At 50.9% G+C, this 19,970-nt stretch overlaps 2 protein-coding genes across 5 annotated transcripts in view; one reads left to right on the plus strand and one right to left on the minus strand.

Moving 5' to 3' along the window:
• The window catches only part of SDHC (succinate dehydrogenase complex subunit C), a 28,744-nt gene extending 21,711 nt beyond the window's left edge, over positions 1-7,033 (plus strand). For all 4 annotated transcript variants that reach the window (XM_036343128.1, XM_036343126.1, XM_036343127.1 and 1 more), the window contains 2 exons: positions 2,324-2,487; positions 6,274-7,033. In XM_036343128.1, coding sequence (XP_036199021.1) covers positions 2,324-2,487; positions 6,274-6,378 — 269 coding nt within the window. In that variant the 3' untranslated portion in view covers positions 6,379-7,033. The remainder of the gene's footprint in view (positions 1-2,323; positions 2,488-6,273) is intronic.
• A 1,008-nt stretch (positions 7,034-8,041) lies between these two features.
• On the minus strand, positions 8,042-10,741 carry CFAP126 (cilia and flagella associated protein 126). The gene is made up of 5 exons (XM_036343743.1): positions 10,715-10,741; positions 9,373-9,435; positions 9,165-9,269; positions 8,562-8,738; positions 8,042-8,242 (listed from the first exon to the last, which is right to left on the minus strand). The coding sequence occupies exons 1-5, from the start codon at positions 10,739-10,741 to the stop codon at positions 8,042-8,044; spliced, it is 573 nt and encodes a 190-aa protein (XP_036199636.1).
• Between the last annotated feature and the right edge of the window lie 9,229 nt (positions 10,742-19,970).

The raw sequence follows: 19,970 nt of genomic DNA on the forward strand, positions 1-19,970 counted from the left end.
GGACGTTGACTTACAGGAACAGGGATGAGAAGCATGATCAATTTAATAGCAACAGCCTCTCAGAGAGCGATGTGCATTGGCCAGATGGCAGCGAGGCGAGGCTTATTTGGCCTGAAATGAATCAGTCCCAGCAACGTGATCTTTGTATGTTGTGGCTCACCTCCAATTTATTTTTCACACATCAGCAAGAAAAAAATTTCTAAAAAATATTTTTGAATCATGTCAGGCTTAGAATCTTCTATTTTTACTGTTCTATTACTATTATTTGCCTTTCCTCTTAGATTGAAATTCAGGCCTCCACTGCTACCTAAATGCCCCGCCTAATCTGTCCCGCCTCTGCCTGAGCCCCCCTTGCTCTCTGCTCCCTCCTCACAGGCCCTCAGGCCCCGGGCACAGCTGCTGCGGGTTTCATTCCCAGCCTGTGCCATGTGTGTAGTTTCCTCACAAAAGTGTCATCTCGATGTGCTTTGCTTACTGCCATATCTGCAGTAGCTTCTATTTCTAGATCTATTGCTAATTTTTAGTTTCACAGCACTGTCCTTCATAGTTCTTATCATACTGGTTGTTTCTTTCATAGTTTTTATTATATAACTAGAGGGCTCAGTGCACGAAATTTGTGCATGGGGGCGGGAGGGAGAGTGTCCCTCAGCCCGGCCTGCACCCTCTCCAATCTGGGACCCCTTGGGGGATGTCCAACTGCCGGCTTAGGCCTGATCCCAGTAGAATCGGGCCTGAACCGGCAGTTGGACATCCCTCTCACAATCTGGGACTGCTGGCTCCTAACTGCTCGCCTGCCTGATTGCCCCTAATTGCTTCTGCCTGCCGGCCTGATCACTCCCTAACTACTCTCCCCTATCAGCCTGATTGACGCCTAACTGCTCCCCTACCATCTCGATCGCCCCCAACTGCCCTCCCCTGCTGGCCTGGTTGCCCCCAGCTGCCCTCCCCTGCTGGCCTGGTTGCCCCCAGCTGCCCTCCCCTGCTGGCCTGGTTGCCCCCAGCTGCCCTCCCCTGCTGGCCTGGTTGCCCCCAGCTGCCCTCCCCTGCTGGCCTGGTCGCCCCCAACTGCCCTCCCCTGTTGGCCTGGTCGCCCCCAACTGCCTTTCCCTGCCGCCATCTTGTGACAACGTGAGGGTGGCCATCTTGTGATGGTGTCATGCAGCACCATCTAGGCTTTTATTATATAGGATTTGTAACTATTTTGTTTGCTTAATTCTTATAAATTTGTCTCTTCTTAGACTGTAGAGAGTGGGGACTGCGTTTATCTTATTTACACTCATACGCTCTGGCACTTAGGAAATCTTTATTTACTAAATGAGTAAATAAATGGATGTTTGCATGCAGTGTCCTTTCAGAAAGAACTGTTCATTCCTCCTACCTTCTAATTAATCTCCGGTTACACATTGGAAATTGGGGAATGCTATTAATAGCCTCTCCCCTCAAGGGTGGAGGAGTCTAAGGAGTAAGACAAGTGTTACTATGCGCTGTGATAACTTTAATAGAGAGGAGACCCCAGGGGAGAGGCCAGCTGAAGGAGTGGGGGAGCTCGAGGGAAGGATGAGTTGAAAGGTCATGATAAGGAGGTGGAGGAGGGCCTTCCAGTAGAGAAGTGACCTTAGCCACAGGCCTAGGGATGGGAAGCGCCAGTCGCTGGAGTGATGACTAGGGCTGCTGCTGGAGAGCAGGGCCTGTGGGAGAGCGCGCGGAGTGGCCTTGGTCCGCACGCTGGGACTTGGTCCTGTGGCCGTGGGGGTAGGAGAGGTTCCTGCTCTCGTTTCTTCCAGCAGCAGAGCAGCTGGCCGAGACAGGAGGTATTTGTTCAGACTGTAGAGACTTGGTGGTCCATGTAGAATTCCAGAAAGCATGTTGAACTTGAAAAGAATGGTGACACTAGTTTGACTTTAAAATAGAATTTATTGAAAAAGAACTTTACAAACAATTCTTTAAAAGATAGAAAGAGGTGGCTAGTAACACCCTTCTGTTGCTTAGTTTCTGTGGGGATTGATATACTCACGATTTTTCATAGTGAAGATGGTGTGGAAATCTGGATGAGACTAGGTAAATTCATTGAGAACGGCAGGTGAGAACTGAGGGAGACTGGGAAAGGGTAAATTAGCATGACGAACCGATAGCAATAAAAGGAGTGATTAGGAAAAGCAGGCACGGGTGCCAAACAGTAGGTGTGCAGGGGAATGGAGCTGTGAATGAACTGTGCTCTGGACGCAGGTGCTCCAGCATGTCGGGAGCTTCAGAGCCAGCTCAGACGTTACCTCGGTGGTGGCTGGTGGGCAGCTGTGATGGGCTTTCGTGGTTGTCTCCTCAGGGGTCTCTCTTTTTGGCTTGTCGGCCCTGTTGCTCCCTGGGAACTTTGAGTCTCATCTGGAACTGGTGAAGTCCTTGAGTCTGGGGCCGGTGCTGATCCATTCAGCCAAGTTTGCTCTCGCCTTCCCTCTCATGTATCACACCTGGAACGGGATCCGACACTTGGTAAGTTCATTGAGATTCGGGTGTTTCCCGGGTGAAGGGAGTGGAGAGGCTGGGAGGGCTCTCTCCTTCGTTGTCTGGGTTCAGTGCTGTTCTGAGAGTTACTTGTGCTGGGCCTTTGCTCAGGGGGTTCCTGGGCAGCTCTGCTGGGGACAGAGCTGAGCAGTGTTAGGCCTGACAGTTTTCAGAGGGTTGTTACTACAAGAGACCCCTGAAGCCAGGCCATCCATCTGGCATGGAAGACATATTTCCTAGACCAGTGGTTCTCAACCTTCTGGCCCTTTAAATACAGTTCCTCATGTTGTGACTCAACCATAAAATTATTTTCGTTGCTACTTCATAACTCTAATGTTGCTACTGTTATGAATTGTCATGTAAATATCTGATATGCAGAATGGTCTTAGGGTCGTTCGACCGCCAAAGGGGTCGCGACCCACAGGTTGAGAACCGCTGGTCTAGGCAAAGGCGTGGTGCCTCCTGGCTCAGGCACTGTTGCAGGCCCGGGGATTCCATTGTGAGCCAGAGGAACGTGGTTGCTGCTTTCAGTCTGACATTCCTGTCAGCCCAGAGTGAGGTGTGGCTGGTGTCAAAATACACTGACTTTTGAATCTTTTTGTTGTTGTTCATCCTCACCCGAGGATATTTTCTATTGATTCTTAGAGACAGTGGAAGGGAGGTGGAAAGACAGAGAGAGATACATTGATGTGAGAGAGACACCGATTGGTTGCCTCCTACACTCGACCCTAACCACGGCCGGGGATTGAGCCTGCAACTGAAGTACATGCCCTTGACCAGAATCAAATCTGGGACCTTCAGTCCACGGGCCGACGCTCTATCCACTGAGCCAAAATGGCCAGGGCTGACTTTTGCTATCTTGACATTGAATTTTATTACCTGTTTTTGGTCTTTGTTTATTTTTAACTACTGGAGAAAACAAGGCCATTGTTAACAGAAACTGGGTGCCTAGGATGTCAGGGTTTTTTTTATTTCTTTCTTTTTTTTTTTTTTTTGGTTAATTCTCACCCGAGGATATTTTTCCATTGATTTTTAGAGAGAGTAGAAGAGAGAGGAAAAGACAGAAACATCGATGTGAGAGAAGCACATCGATTGGTTGCCTCTTGCATGGGAGGGTGGCATGGGGGACTCAGGTTGGAAGGAACCTGCCACCAAGATATGTGCCCTTGACCGGAATCAAACCTGGGACCCTGTGGTCTGCAGGCCGATGCGCTGTCCACTGAGCCCGACCGGCTAGGGTGGGTCCCAGATTTCAATATTGGGTTTAGGAATGTTTTGATGGCCTGAGAACCTTGGGGTCAGTTTAGACTCATGTGTCTTCTTTATAAAGAAGATCACTCCCTCCTCCAGCACCTTTGAGATTTCAAATTCTGTGTCTCCCCTCCCCTAGTCTGGCTTCCTTTCCCAGGAAGACAGATACAGTTCAGTCTGGTTTCCTGTTACTTCCCAGCCGGCGCCATCTGTCACATGGATGCTTTCGCCTGAATTGACCTTTTATAGCTTCCATGTCAGAGCCTAGAGACAAGCACTTTGTGTGTTTCAGTCGTGTCCAATAGACAGGTTAAAAGAATAGAGAAGTGGGAGACAGATGACTGTAAACGTCAGTGCGTCTGGCAGCTGTTCTGGGACAGCGCTCAGTATCATCAGTGATGGCTGCACCTCCCTGGACTTCCCCGGAGCAGAGCCCTCAGGAGCACTGGCCAGCTTCCTCGGGCACGGCCGCCAGGCGGGCCTTGCATCTGTGGGCTTTCCTCTCAGTCTGGGGGGGCCGGGGGGGGCGGGTAGAGAATCTCAGAACTAAGGTGTGGTTTTTTGTTTTGTTTTTAAATCCTGGCTGATTCTGGTTTTCTTTTAGAGGGAGGGAGGGAGGAGAAAGAAGGAAAGAGAAACATTGATGTGAGAGAGAAACATTGAACCCGCGACCTTTTCTTGGTGGCAGGATGCCGCCGAGCCACCCAGCCAGAGTGCGGCTTTCCTTCGCCCGTACATCTGCCGTCACGTTCCTCTTAGCAAGTGCGGCTCTGAGTGTGGAGCTGGCGTCTGTTCTGCGCAGCCGGGACTCTTGTCCCTGAGCTGATGCCTGGTGCTCCAGAGAGCACCTTCCCGCCCGCCCAGCAGGGCTCACACTGTGAGACTGGGCCTGATGAATCTGATCTGGGAGAAGCTGTTTGGGGCTGAAGGGGGGCATCCTTTTGATTTTCTCTGAAGTGCTGCTAATTTAGTCACTTTTACTTGTACATTCAGAGTGTGGGCGGGTGTGTGTGGGGCAGTCATGTGGGAAAGTGTGGAATCTGAAGACCTTCCTTTCACCATAAGGGATCCATCCTTCAGCAGCTCCGAGCACAATGTGTCCATTCCCACGGCACGAGAGAGTCTGAGTCAGTGTTTTAAATTGTGGTTTTGACCCAAAGGGTAGAAAACCAATGAGTGGGCTGCTACCAACAAGAAAGGAAAGTTAGGTGGATTATTGCACATAGAAGGCAGCACGTGGTGATTATAGTGTTGTTTTTATTTCATGAGCTTCTTCTGTGCAGATGTTAATAAAATTCAGTTGAGTACATTCAGAGACCTGGTTGGCTCTATTAAGGCCTTTCTGAGCGGACAGCATCCCCTTCAGCAGCTGGGAGGAGTCTCCAGGGGTTGTGTCAAGGGCAAGGTTTTTATAGGAAGAACGGTCAGGCAAGGGAGGTGTTGACAAAAGAAAAGAAAGCGTTGCTTTTGGGTCGGGGCAGGCCTTCCCTGGGGAGAGGAGGTTTTATCCTGCAGATTGTCTCTCTTCTGTGGGGGATGGAGAGGCCCAGGTGCCAGGTGGCCTTCCTGGTGCTGACCAGCAAGTTCCAGGTGGTTGGCTGAGAGGGTGTGTCTGGGAGTCTGTGGCTTCTCCTTTAACATAAGTGGGTACTAATTCAAAATACATTTCTTGCCCTGGCCAGTGTCGCTCAGTGGGTTGGGCATTGTCCCAGCACCAGAAGGTTGCCAGTTTGATTCCGGGTCAGGCCACATGCTCAGGTTTCAGGTTCAGTCCCCGGTAGTGATGGGCAGGAGCCAGCTGGTCAGTGTGGATGTTACACGCTCATTGCTGTTTCTGTCCCTCCCTCTCCCTTTCTCTCTAAAAATCAGTACAAATATTTAAAATACATATAAATATTTTGTCTTAGTGGGGGGTCACAGTCAAGACAAAATTGAGAAATAGTGTTCTAGATTCCAAAGAGTCTTTTCTAGATGCTAGTTAGGCCTCAGGGCCGATAGCCCTTCTCCAGAGGGCTCTGTGTGACTGTATCTGGGAGGTCATGCCTATGAAATCCCCCTTTTGGAGACTCACAGTGCACATCCATGAATTGTTGGGAAGTCTTGCAGTTAAATGTTTACCAAGTTTATCTGACCACACCCCTCCCCCAGCCCTTTGAGCATTCTGAGGAGAGTCGGGGTGTGTGTGTGTGTGTGTGTGTGTGTGTGTGTGTGTGTGTGTGTCCCGTAACCCTTTCACCATTCTGAGGAGAGTTTTTGTAAGAACGCACTTTGGGGAACGTCCTGTCCTCACGGGAAAGCTTTGTTGATTCCATCTGGAAACTTTTGCCCACAGGGCGCGGGTGCCTTTGCTGGGCTGGGCTGCATGGGTGGGCACCCGTGGCGGCGGTGTGGAGAGGGAAGGGCTTTCCCTGGAAGCCAGCTGGAGGCTGCTGCCCGCCAGGTGCAGTTTCCCTCTGAGAAGGGGGTTGTGGCTGTGACCAGGGTCCTGATTGCTGAAATGCTTTCTTTTTCCTTTTTCTGCAGATGTGGGACCTGGGAAAAGGCCTGAAGGTCCCGCAGCTGTACCAGTCCGGGGTGGCTGTCCTGCTCCTCAGCGTGCTGTCCTCGGTGGGGCTGGCCGCCATGTGAAGAGCTCCGCCCCAGCTCCTCCTCCCCCAGATGATTAGTTCCCTGATTTCCTCAGCTCTCGCCTGTTCAGACCTGTGTGCTTGCACTGTCCCTGGAGCTCAGCTGTGAGAAGGGTCCCAGGGCCCCCTTGTTTCTAAAGATGGGGTGTTGCAGCAGCTCCCTCTCCCTGCCCCCGCTTGCAGCCTGTGCGGGCCTAGGAGCCCTTATTCTCTCCATATTGGGCCTTGATTTGTGCTGAGGGTCAGCTCTTGGCTCCTCTTCCTGAGACGGTGGAAACAAAGCCAGCTCTGTGGCCTCTCCCATGCCGACTGGGAGTGGGGCTCTGGGTGCCACTGCCTGTGGGTTGTGGCTTAAAGGATAGTTCTGTTCACTGGTCAGACCCAGGGTCCTTAGCACCCACATGGTGGGGGGCTAGCCTGTACTGGCCAGAGGGAGAGAGAGAGGGTGAGTTGGCTTTTGAAGCAGGTGCTTTGGGGAGAAGATACATAGATTTTGATACAAGAGAAAAATCCAGAAAAGTATTGCTGAACCTGTTAAGGGTTATTTCTTTTCCTTGCAATTCCAGAAAAACAAGCCTCTAATTGTCATGTTTTCTAATCGACATTCATGTGACATCTTTTTCTGAAATTAATTAAAATACTAATTTTGTCTTTGACTCTTCCTTGAAATCTAGAGAAACCAAGAGAATGGCGGTGAGGAGGAGCCAGTTCCCCCCTTCCCTCTGGCCGCAGGCATTTCCGTCCCCCAATCTGACCTCGCTCAGGAGAGAAACGGTCTGTTTTGCAGCTGGGAAGGTTTTCAGGGACTCAGTACAAGCAGCAGAGATGTCCTGCCACGCAGGCGCCTCCGAGAAGGAAGGAGTGTTGGGAGGACTCACTCCCTCCTGCTCGATGACGCCAGCTTGGGTCCGAAGCTCCTCTGCCAGGGATGGGACCTGCTGGGACGCTGGGTATTGGACGGAGAAGACATGAGAAGTCGTGGGCATAGAAGAGAGTCTTTATTGTAGCCCAAGTAGCTATGGCTAACAAGGAGCCATCTGACAAAACAGTTCTTCAAAGCAGTCCCAGAAGCAGGCAGCCGCACCCGGCTGGTGAACAATGCATCCTTCCCACAAAGCAGCCTCCTGCGTAGGAGCTAGTGTCTGAGCCAGCGCCTGGGGCTCACAGCACACCTGTTCTGCAAGCAGCCATTAGAGCCAGCCACCTGCTGGTCAGTAACATGGCTTATAGCAACTTAGACCAAAGAGGCTGCTCCAAATCGTGGCCTCAGATTCTAGACGAGCATGCTGCACAGTGCACAGTGAGTGTCCTTGGGGTGCTCAGGAGGAAAATCCGGGTGTGGGAGTGGGTGCTGTGATTCCCACCGACTTCTGGCCATTTCTGGAGTATAACCAACTTGGTCCTTGTACACATGTGTCCCCCAAGCCTTTGTCATGTTTCCCGTTCCCCCAACCCTTCTGGTTGTTGGTGATAAGAGGCAGGAGGGAAAAATCAAAATCAGTACAAGAGTCAACAGTGGTGATTATTTTCCAAATTCACCTTTATTCCTGTCATTTCCCCGACGGGCTCTTACTTCACTCATCTCTAGACAGGCTTCTTCAGTGGGGCCCGCGGAGTCCCGGTTTTGCGTTCCTGGCCCGGCTCCAGTAGGACCCACCCTGGTCCTATGTGCATGGGCTCCCGGGTGGGCACTTGGGAGTGCTGGCTGGGCTGAGGGGACCTGGAGTGTGACCTGCCGAGGGGTGTGCACTTGGGGGTTGATCTGGGGAACTGAGGTCTGTGGCTGGGGACCTTGGGATGATGGCTGGACTTGGTGCTTGCTGGACAGAGTTCTGGGGTTTCTTCTGACTGGCTGGGTCCTGGGGCTGTCGGGTGGAACAGGAGAGAGCCTGGTCAGGCCTAGTCATTCCCGATCCAGAGGACTCTAAGTGTCTCTCCCCACACCATGGGCCAAAGGTCGTGTTCCAAACAAGAAGAGTTAGAGCTGATGCACTGACCCTGGTGAGGTCAGATGGCCTTGTGCTTGGGGGCAGATGTCCTTAGCTCAGCCCTTAAGCACCCAGGTGCTGAGGGACTACACCGCGAGACAGATGGTTAGAGGTCCCTCTGCTGGAGTAGCAGAGGCATAACTTTGGGTTGAAATTGAGACGCTGGGATTGGAGGTTAGGTGGGATGAGTAGGTACCTTGCCCAAGATTTCTGGACGAAGCCCATTGGAGGCCTTGAGTAAGTCAGGATTTTTCTGGATCCATTTGGTGAGGGAGGCAGCACCAGCAGCTGTACGGGACGTCAGGGTCACCCGAGCAGGGGGTATCTTCAGAGGCATCTCCCAGGTGCCCATGAAGGTACCCCAAGGACTTGCCTAAAAGGAAGAAGCAGGACTTCTCACTCCTGGCAGTGGCAGACCCTGGCAGACCCTGTATCCATCTGGCTTCCATCCTTTTCCTTTGGGACTGGGTGGCAATGAAACGACTGGAAGTGAGCCCCTCCCCCCACTCAGTGACCCTGTTCCGTGGCCTGACCTCTGCTGGCTTCACGTCTGCGTCCTCGGGCTGTTTGGCAGCTTGCCCACCGCAGAAGCATCACCGCCGTGGGCATCCGTTTTACATAGGTCACCCATAGTGCAGGGACCTGATGCTAATACCCTGCCCTGTGGGTAGGCTGGCTGGCAGCTTGGGGGCACTCGTGTTCCAGTGTGAATGAGACCGGACTTAGCTTCCCAGGCAGCAGGGGACTGCACCTTCCCCAGTGCTCCAGTTGTTGGTAAGAACGGAGGCGAGTGTCTCACCTTGGAACGGGGCACTGAAGGCAGCAGATGGCCACGGTCGTTGGCGATAATCTGAGTGTAGCCTTCGTGGGAAGGAATGCTCTGGGGGAAAGTGGAAGAGAAGCGCTGGGAGAGTGGAGGGAGTATCAGGGCTTGAGTGAGGGCTGAGGGAGTGGAGGATGTGGGGAGAAGGCTGGTGGCAGTGAGCGATGTAGAAACACGTGGATACCTCTTTCGTTGGCTTGGCGAGACACCAGTTCTGCAGATACTTGGGTGAGAATGCTTTTTCGTACTGTGGATAGAAAGGGGGGAAGCCCTCTGAGCTCCAAGCCCCGCCTGGAGATGACAGCCACAGAGGTCGTTGGATTCGAGGATCAAAGGCCTGCACTGCCTGGGAGGCAGTAAGACAGTGTAGTTTGGACTAAATGTGTGTTGTCCTAATGGAGCCTCTAGCCCAGTGGTTCTCAACCTTCCTAATGCCGTGACCCTTTAATGCAGTTCCTCATGTTGTGGTGACCCCCAACCATAAAATTATTTTCGTTGCTACTTCATAACTGTAATTTTGCTACTGTTATGAATCGTCATGTAAATATCTGATATGCAGGATGTCTTTTCATTGTTACAAATTGAACATAATTAAAGCATAGTGATTAATCACAAAAGCAATATGTAATTATATATTTGTTTCCGATGGGCTTAAGCGACCCCTGTGAAAGGGTCGGTCAACCCCCAAAGGGGTTGCGACCCACAGGTTGAGAACCGCTGCTCTAGCCACACGTGACAGCTACTGAGCACTTGAAATGTGACAGTCCACACAGGTGCTTGTAAACAAAAAATACGCGGGATTTGAAGGCCTTGGTACAAAAAAGGGAACGTAAAACATTTGACTGTAACTTCTAAAATATTGATGATTAAATGTTGAAATAATATTTTGGATTTATTGGGCTAAATGAGATTATTAAAATTAACCATTTTAAAACTTTTATGTAGCTGCTAGGAAGTTAAACTTGCGTTTGTGATTCACACTATCTTTTTGTTAGACCACGCTTGTCTAGACCAGCGGTCAGCAAACGCCGTGAGCCAGATCCGCCCGGACTGCTTGAGAGAGCGGAGAACGGTTTTTATAGATGAACATTTGCAGTTGATTTGAGAAAAGGGAACACTAAGTTTGTATCCCAATCAGGCAAAATGTTTCTCCCAAAAGAATCCATTCTTTTCATTAGCGTTATAAACAATGGCACTCAGTTGTTACACTCTGAATTTTGTGTTTTCTGTTGTTATGTAATTGTACTTTCTTATTTTGCCACTTGGCCCACAAAGCCTAAAATGTTTAGTTTCTGGCCCTTTACAGAAAATTTGCTGACCGCTGGTTTAGACCTTACAAGTAACCCAGAGATGCCCTTTGCTGGTCCGTGGGCCCTCCCTACCCTGAGGAGCTGGGAAATTCTCCCTCACCCCCTCTCAGCCAGCCCTCCGTTCAGTGACCAGAATCCTAGGGGAGGTGTCAGTCCAAAGGTAGAATTTTGAAGGCAAAATTAAAAACGTTAAAGAGATGGAAAAAGAGAACTTACCTGGTTGGCACTGTAGTTAGTGGCCATGATCCTGTGACTTCCTGCTGTTTACATTGGTTGCCTGGCAACTGCAGAAGGCTGGCCTTGGAGACAACCTCTCAGCAGGCAGGCACCTTGGGCTCCTTCCTTACTCACTTCCTTGGATGACACTACCCTGACCTTTTTTTCCTAGAAGCTAAGAGTATGTAAATGTGAGAAAATTAGCTGAATAGCAACCCTTTTTTTCTTTTTAAATATTTTTATTGATTTCAGAGAGGAAGAGAGAGGAAGAGAGATAGAAACATCAACGATGAGAGAATCATTGATTGGCTGCCTCCTGCACACCCTACACTGGGATTGAACCGTGACCTCCTGGTTCCTAGGTCAATGCTCAACTGCTGAGCCACGCCAGATGGGCAGCAACCCTTTTCTTCTAGCATAACTGACCCCGCTTTTATCAGCTTCCAGGTGGTCTTTGACGAGTGACGAGCCAGGGTCCCCCAGAGGTGTGTTCTTGGGCAGTGTGGCGCAGGGTAGCATGGACTTGAGAGCCAGACCTGGGGTCGAGGCCTTACGTGGGGACATAGGAGCTGGGTGCACTGGGCACTGGACTCGCGTGGGGATGGCAGCGCCCTGCTTCCCAGGGTGAAAGGCAAAGTGAGTACAGACCCAGATAACACCATGGCACAGTCGGTAGGCAGCACTGCTGAGGCCTGTTTGTAGGGGCCACTGCTTTATCTTCCCAGACACGATAACAAAGGAATAATATTTTAAAAAGCAGCTGACTCAGATTTGTCCCTGGAAAGAAAAGCATATCTTGGCCGTGGTCCTCACGTGACTCCTTGTCCTCCTTCATTCCCTGGAGCCCAGGTGTGCTGTGGACTGGCTGAGGCAGGTGAGGAGCTGGTGCTGGACATGGAACAGGACGATGACAGAACCTAGTGCAGGCAGTCCTGTACAGCACACTGGCCTGCTTTGTTTCCTGGGAGGATCTAAGCCTCCCTCTATTGGAAATTGCTGTTTATCTCCCCCATACACCATAAAACACAACTATTTTTTTTTTTAACGTTTTTATTGATTTCAGAGAGGAAGGGAGAGGGAGAGAAAGATAGAAACATCAGTGATGAGAGAGAATCATTGATCTTCTGCCTCCTGCACACCCCGCACTGAGGATCAAGCCCAAAACCCAGGCATGTGCCCTGACTGGGAATCGAACTGTGACCTCCTGGTTCATAGGTCGCCGCTCAACCACTGAGCCATGCGGGCCGGGCAAAGAAACTATTCTGGGTAACAGCACTTCCTGAGGAGTCCAGAGGACAAGCTGCAGGCAATCAGAGCAACTGAAGAGACATCAGTGTCTCTCCCTAGCAGTGACGGTTAACTTCTGTTTACCTGCATGGCTAAGAGTAAATGGTGGTTATAATGGAAGCAGTGTAGTATGTGGTAGCTATGTGCTTCCACAGTATGCAGGGTGGCCATAACGTCTGGAAATAGATACTGTCCTATATAATTAAAGGCTAATACGCAATCGACTGAACAGCAGAATGACCCATTGCTATGACTTGCACTGACCACCAAGGGGCAGACGCTCAATACAGGAGCTGCCCCCTGGTGGTCAGTGCACTCCCACAGGAAGAGTGCCTCTCAGCCAGAAGCCCTGAGCCAGGCTCACAGCTGGTGAGTCCAGTGGCAGTGGCGGGAGCCTCTCCTGTCTCCATGGCAATGCTAAGGATGTCCCTGTGGGGAGCGGGCCTAAGCTGTCAGTTGGAATCCCCCAAGGGCTCCCAGATTGCAAGAGGGCACAGGCCGGGCTGAGGGACCCCCTCCTGAGTGCACCAGGCCTCTAGTTATTTATAATGTCCTGAAATGTATCAACAAACCATTCATATGTATTCATTTATATTTCCAGATTTCTTGGCAACCTTGTACACATAGTACAGCTATCAATGAGGAGAGGTTAAGGAGAGTATGTGAGACGTAGAATAGGCCCTGATTGTCATCCACAGGTATTAACTAGGAGTAAAACTTAGGTGTGAGGGTAGAGCTACAGGAAGGGGTTAAGAGTACCCGAGAGTTTCAGTGTTGTTCTGTGTGGGGAACCCAGTCCTCCTGGGTTTCTCATTCACATTGACACAGTGCTCCTGACACCAGGCCATCTTGTGACACCAGCTGGTGTTCCACCATTTAACTCAGTTCTGACACCATTCACCTGGAGAGAGCTCAGGCCCACAGGTTAAGGGCTCAGCCAATAAGTCCGCCCCCATTTCAGAGGTCATTCAAGTCCAGGTTGTCACCTGTGCTTCTGACCCATCCGCTGTATGTCAGAGGTTCCCATGACCCTCCTCAGGTCCAGCTCATTTGCTCGGGCAGTTTACAAGGTTTAGGCAAACACTCCACTTACTGTTTACCAGCTCATTGTAAAAGGGTATGATATCCCTACCCAGTTTGGCTCAATGGATAGAGCATTGGCCGGTGGATGCACAGGTCCTGGGTTTGATTCTGGACAGGGCACATGCCCGGAATGTGAACTCGATCCCTAGTGTGGAGCGTGCAGGAGGCAGCGGATCAATGATTCTCTCTCATTGATGTTTCTCCCTCTCCCTTCCTCTCTGAAATATGTAGGTTTTATTTATTTATTTTTATTTTTTTTAATATATTTTGTTGATTTTTTACAAAGAGGAAGGGAGAGAGAGAGTTAGAAACATCGATGAGAGAGAAACATCAATCAGCTGCCTCCTGCACATCTCCTACTGGGGATATGCCCGCAACCCAGGTACATGCCCTTGACCAGAATCGAACCTGGGACCTTTCAGTCCGCAGGCTGACGCTCTATCCATTGAGCGAAACCAGTTTCGGCTGAAATATGTAGTTTTTAAAAAATATACTTTATTGCCCTGACTGGTTTGGCTCAGTGGATGGAGCGTCAGCCTGCACACTGAAGGGTCCCAGGTTCGATTCCGGTCAAGGGCATGTGCCTTGGTTGCGGGCACATCCCCAGTGGGGCATGTGCAGGAGGCAGCTGATTGATGTTTCTCTCTAGTTGATGTTTCTAGCTCTCTATCCCTCTCCCTTCCTCTCTGTGAAAGATCAATGTGTGTGTGTGTGTGTATATATACACACACACATATATATATATACACACACATATATATATATATATATATATATATATATATATATACACACATACACACATACTTTATTGATTTTTTACAGAGAGGAAGGGAGAGGAAGAGAGAGTTAGAAACATCGATCAGCTGCCTCCTGCATACCCCCTACTGGGGATGTGCCCACAACCAAGGTACATGCCCTTGACCGGAATTGAACCTGGTACTCTTCAGTCCACAGGCCAACACTGAGCCAAACCGGATAGGGCTGAAATACGTATTTTTTTAAAAAATTAAATCTTTATTGTTCATATTATTACAGTTGTTCCTCTTTTTTCCCCCCATAGCTCCCTTCCACCCAGTTCCCCACCCCCCACCCTCTGCCCTCACCCCCACTGTCCTGATCCAAAGGTGCACGATTTTTGTCCAGTCTCCTCCCGCATCCCCCACACCCTTTTCCCCCCTAAGAATAGTCAGTCCACTCCCTTTCTATGTGCCTGATTCTATTATAATCACCAGTTTATTCTGTTCATCAGATTATTTATTCACTTGATTTTTAGATTCACTTGTTAATAGATGTGTATTTGTTGTTCATATTTGGTATCTTTACCTTTTTCTTCTTCCTCTTCTTAAAGAATACCTTTCAGCATTTCATATAATCCTGGTTTGGTGGTGATGAACTCCTTTAGCTTTTCCTTATCTGTGAAGCTCTTTATCTGACCTTCAATTCTGAATGATAGCTTTGCTGGGTAAAGTAATCTTGGTTGTAGGTTCTTGGTATTCATCACTTTGAATATTTCTTGCCACTCCCTTCTGGCCTACAAAGTTTCTGTTGAGAAATCCGCTGACAGTCGTATGGGTACTCCCTTGTAGGTAACTGAGTTTCTTTCTCTTGCTGCTTTTAAGATTCTCTTTTTGTCTTTTGCTCTTGGCATTTTAATTATGATGTGTCTTGGTGTGGTCCTTTTTGGATTCCTTTTGTTTGGGGTTCTCTGCGCTTCTTGGACTTGTAAGTCTATTTCTTTCACCAGGTAGGGGAAGTTTTTTGTCATTATTTCTTCAAATAGGTTTTCAATATCTTGCTTTCTCTCTTCTTCTGGCACCCCTATAATTCGGATGTTGGTACGCTTGAAGTTGTCCCAGAGGCTCCTTACACTATCTTCGTTTTTTGGATTCTTTTTCATTTTGCTTTTCTGGTTGGGTGTTTTTTGCTTCTTGGTATTTCAAATCTTTGACTTGATTCTTGCAATCCTCTAGTCTCCTGTTGGAACTCTGCATAATATCCTTTATTTCAGTCAGTGTATGCTTAATTTCTAGTTGGTCCTTTTTCATAACCTCAAGGGTCTCACTAGATTGCTTGAGGATCTCACTACATTTATCGGCGGTCTCACCAGACTTTTCGAGGGCCTTACTAAATTTTTCAGCGGTTTCTAGAAAGTTCTTGAAAAACCTTAAAAGTGTGGTTTTGAACTCTATATCCAGTCGTTTGCTTTCCTCCATTTCTGTCATTTGTGACCTGTTTCTTTGTCTCCGTATTTTTTATTCTTCCCTGTGTTGGTAGAGTGGCTTTGTGTGCTAGGTGTCCTATGGGGCCCAGTGGCTCAGCCTCCCCAATTACCTGAGGTGGACACTCTTGGTGCACCCCCTAGTGGGCTTTGTGCACAGTCTTGATTGAGCCTTGATTGTTGTAGGATCACTGGGAGGAATTGACCTCCAGGCCAATTGGCAGTGAGAATCAGCTGTGTCTGCAGTGGGAGAACTTCTGTGCTGAAGACACCCCTCCGGGGCAAGACTTGCTTCTGTGGGGCTTTGGTGCTTACTGAGTCTGCTCCCTGAGTGTGTCCCTTATGCATCTGAGGAGTTGTAATTGGATGGTCTCACTCTGACCCCTGAGTATACTGGCTCTTGGATCTAAGGAGGTGCTAATTTAGCCTCTGCCTGAGGCTACCCAGCAGGAGCTACGAAGAGATCTGCAGATTCCCCTTCCTTGTTAGGGTTTGGATGTGCCCAGATGAGGCCCAGCTGTGAAGCAATGCAAGCTGCTGTGGGGCCTTGGGCGTTCTCTTGGAAGTTCTGGGTCTGTCTGGCCCAGCTGCAGTTTTGTTAGGTAATTTTCAGATTGCAAAGGGCCAGGGCATTCATATGCAAAAGGCTCTGCCGCAGCCTGGGTGGGGCGGGGTCTCAGGGAATCAACAGGACGGAGCAAGCAGCTATGGCTGATCCTCAGCCCTGCCCTAAGGGGCCCCGCATCTCAGAGTCCCGGTAATCGCTGCAAGCACCCCTGAGAGAAAGCCACCCTTGAGTTTCGAGTTCTGCCCACTGCCAGACAGTCCAGTTTCTCCCTGTATGAGTCCTGGGTCCCCAGAGACTCACCTGGAACTGGAGTTCAGAGCAGTCAGGGGCTTGTGACTCCCTCCTGATTAAAAAAGACACCGCGTCCTCCGGTGCCAGCCCCTTGCCGCATGCGCCTCCGTTCCTCTGCACTTTACTTCCGCACCTCCACTGCGTCTCAGTGTGCTTTCCTCTTCTAGTAGAATTTCCCCTCAGCCAGCCTTCCTGTGGTTCTGGGTGATGTCTGTTTTGTCTTTTAGTTCTATTTTTGAATTTTTTGTGGGAGGCAGCAATTTCCAGTGTTTACCTATGCCGCCATCTTGGTTTCCTCTGAAATACGTATTTTTAAAAAACAATGTGATAGAGGGTACAGGTGAGCATCCAGGCGGAAGGGGACTGCGGCAAGGGCTGTGGGAAGACTCGGGCTTCACTCTCCCCACACCTCCATATGCTCACCCACCTGGAAGGTCTCGGGACTTTTATGGAGCCTTCATCACATAGGCCTAATGGATTATTAACTCCATTTCCAGCTTCCCCCCTCTCTGGAGGATTGTGGTGGGACTGAAAAATCCAAGCTTCTCATCATGGCCTCTCAGGTGACCAGTCCCATCCAGGGGCCACCAGAGTCACCTCATTAGAACAAAGACCCTTCTGCCCCTAGGAAATTAGAACAGTTTCAGGATCGGGAGTCAAACCAGTGACCTCCTGGATCCTGGGCTACTGCTCAGCCACTGGAGCAGGGCTCATTTTCTTTAGCCCAAGTCTCCCCCATGGGAGAGCAGTTTCAGAACTAGCCCCCACACCCTGCACCACAAAGGAAGAAATCTTGCCCCGTCTGCTTCGGGCACACCCTTCAATTGCTCAGGTATTAGAGTCACGGGGTGTGGGGCAAGATGATGAGCCACAGAATAGCAGAGAGTCAGCAGCAGTCAAGTTTTAGAGGAAGTAGGGGAAGAGGCGTGAGAGGCTCTAAGAGCCAAGAGTTGCGTTTTTCAGCTGAGAATCAGGAAGAAACTTCAGCTTCTTGGTGGAGGATTGCCATGACCTCTGGCCAGAAAGAGGTCACGCACAGCCATGTCTCTGTGTACCCAGGGAAATACCCCACAAGGCGTTGCCTGGGAGAAACCCTGGTGAGAAATAGTGCTGGGTAGTGATGCAGAGTGAGTCTCCTGAGCCAGGCCAGGCTGATGGGGGGCGGGGGGCAGGCATGTCCCCTGCCCACAGGACTTCCCGGTCTCACTGCCCACTGATGTCAGGTGGCATGGGGGAGGGGGAGCTGGCACATCCTCTTCAGTTCCTGGAAGAGACTACCCACCCTGAACGTGGCCTCCAGGGGATGAGGAGAAAGTCCTGTGTGTGGACCGCCCTACGTCTCATGGCCTCAGCAGTGAACTCCCCGGGGACGGCCGGGGTGGGGGTGGGGGTGGGGGTTGCTTAGTGCTGAACTTCCCCTAAAAGTACGGACCATTTTGTCACACGGTGTTCTCGCCTTCTATAGAGAACATTTGAGGGCTACCACCTCAGCATGTATCTCTAATTTCCTTTACAGTTTTCAATAACACAAAAAGTAATGAACACTAAAAAGTCTAGGTTCCTAAGTTCATTTTTCTGGTCCTATAAAATCTAACTCCTTATATAGTGAGATCATATGGTATTTGTCTTTCTCTGACTTTTTTTCCACTAAGCATAATGCCTTCAAGGTCCATCCATGCTGTCACAAATGGCAAGATTTTATTCTTTACTAGAGGCCCAGTGCATGAAATTTGTGCACAGGTAGGGTCCCTAGGCCTGGCTGGCAATCAGGGCTGATCAGGTTCTCCGCCTCCTGGCCTCCCCGCCTCCTCCTTCCCTCGCTCCCTCAATGCTGGTCACCCACCATGTTCTGTGCCGCCCTCTTGTGGTCAGTGCATGTCATAGCGAGCAATCGAGCTCCCAGTCTTCTGGTCGAACTCCCAAAGGGACAATTTGCATATTAGCCTTTTATTATATAGGATGCTGGCTGGATGGTATTCCATTTTGTGTGTGTGTGTGTGCACATTTTTGTTATCCATTCATCTGTCAATGGACACTTAGGTTGTTTCTATGTCTTGGCTATCTGTAATAATAAAAGTGTAATATGCAAATCGACCAAATGGCCGAACAGCAGAACAACTGTCCGGATGACCACACTATGACACCCACTGGCACCAGGCCAGCCAAGGTGGGTGCGATGCGATTGGGGGCCTGCCATCACCCCACGATTGCCCCGCAGAGGGAGGCCCAGGCCAGCCAAGTGATTGCACCCCAAGCCTGTCCCCCACAGAGGGAGGCAACCGGTGAAGGGGGGAGGGGCGGAGGGGGGGAAGCGTGCATAGGTGGCAAGCAGTGGCAGCTGTGGGGGTGGGAAGGGAGAAGGAAAGCCCTGATAGGCCCTGATCACCCGCCAGGCCTAGGGGCCCTATCAGAGGGGTTGGGATTGCCAGAGGGCTCAGGCCGGGCTGGGGGACACCCCCCGGGACCCCCCCCGCCCCCGCCGTGCACGAACTTCGAGCTCGGGTCCTCCAGTTGTAAATGATGCTGGGATGCAGGTCTCTTGAATTAGTGCTCAGTTAAGACAGCTGCTGGCTCCTTCCCCCGGCCCAGAGCTGCCCTGGCGGCTGATCCTCAGTCGCCTTTTTTTTTTTTTTTTTTAATATATTTTATTGATTTTTTACAGAGAGGAAGGGAGAGGGGTAGAGAGTTAGAAACATCGATGAAAGAGAAACATCGATCAGCTGCCTCCTGCACACCTCCCACTGGGGATATGCCTGCAACCCAGGTACATGCCCCTGACCAGAATCGAACCCAGGACCCTTCAGTCCGCAGGCCAACGCTCTATCCACTGAGCCAAACCGGTTTCGGCCTCAGTCGCCTTTTAAAGGAACAGCTTAGGGAGGAGGTGCACACGGGGGAGGGGGAGGGGGTGGACACAGGGCAGGAGTGGGACACGGGGGAGGAGGTGGCCACCGGGGAGCAGGTGCCCGGGCAGGGACACACAGGCTCGGTGCACGTCACATGTAACGGAGTAGGGGGGAGGGAAACAGGCAGGGGCGCCCCCTCCAGCGCCCCTTCCCCGCTCCCTCCCACCGTGTGTGGCCGGACCGCGTCATCGGGACCGCTCAGTGCCCAGAACATGATCAGCCATTCCCCAATTTGGCCAGACTTAGGGGAAGGCTGCTGGCCTTGGAGGCAGGGCCAGGCGGGGAGGCCACATGGGGTCCACCACCCGGGGCGGGGCGGGGCCAGGAGGACGGTGTTCAGGGCAGACCAGACTTCGGAAGCGCCTGGCCTGTCACCCCAGTATTGCTCTGTACTCTCCATGAAGCCCTGAAATGCTTTGACCAACAGGGACTGATGGGCATGGGGAAGAAGCTGGCAAAAGGGGACCATGTGGCTGTTTCCACCCGGTTTCGTACCAGGGACCTTTCATGTGTGAGGCGAACGTGATAACCACTACACTACGGAAACCACCAACAGCAGAAGTGTTTGCAAAGCCCTTAACAGTCCTCGAGGGCGTGTCCCTGACAGGTGCCACCCCCAGCAACCATGTCCCGCTGCCCGGAAGCAACCGCAATCCTCGCTCTGCCCGCTGGGCTCTGGGCCCGCGGTGCTGGCCAGCGGTGTCCCCGGAGCAGCCGGGCAGGGAGCGTGGTTCCCTGGCGCCCCGGCCGGGAAATGGTGCCAACGACAGGCAGCAGGAGACGTGGGGACTTGGCCAACACAGGGACACCAGCTCATATCTGAAAAAATAAAAACACCTTACATTGGCCAGCACTCAATTCAGGAGGCACTTGTCGAGGAAAAACTCAGTTTGCGCCTTC

Source organism: Myotis myotis, unplaced genomic scaffold (genome assembly GCF_014108235.1).
Source record: "Myotis myotis isolate mMyoMyo1 unplaced genomic scaffold, mMyoMyo1.p scaffold_m19_p_18, whole genome shotgun sequence".
NCBI lineage: Eukaryota > Metazoa > Chordata > Mammalia > Chiroptera > Vespertilionidae > Myotis > Myotis myotis.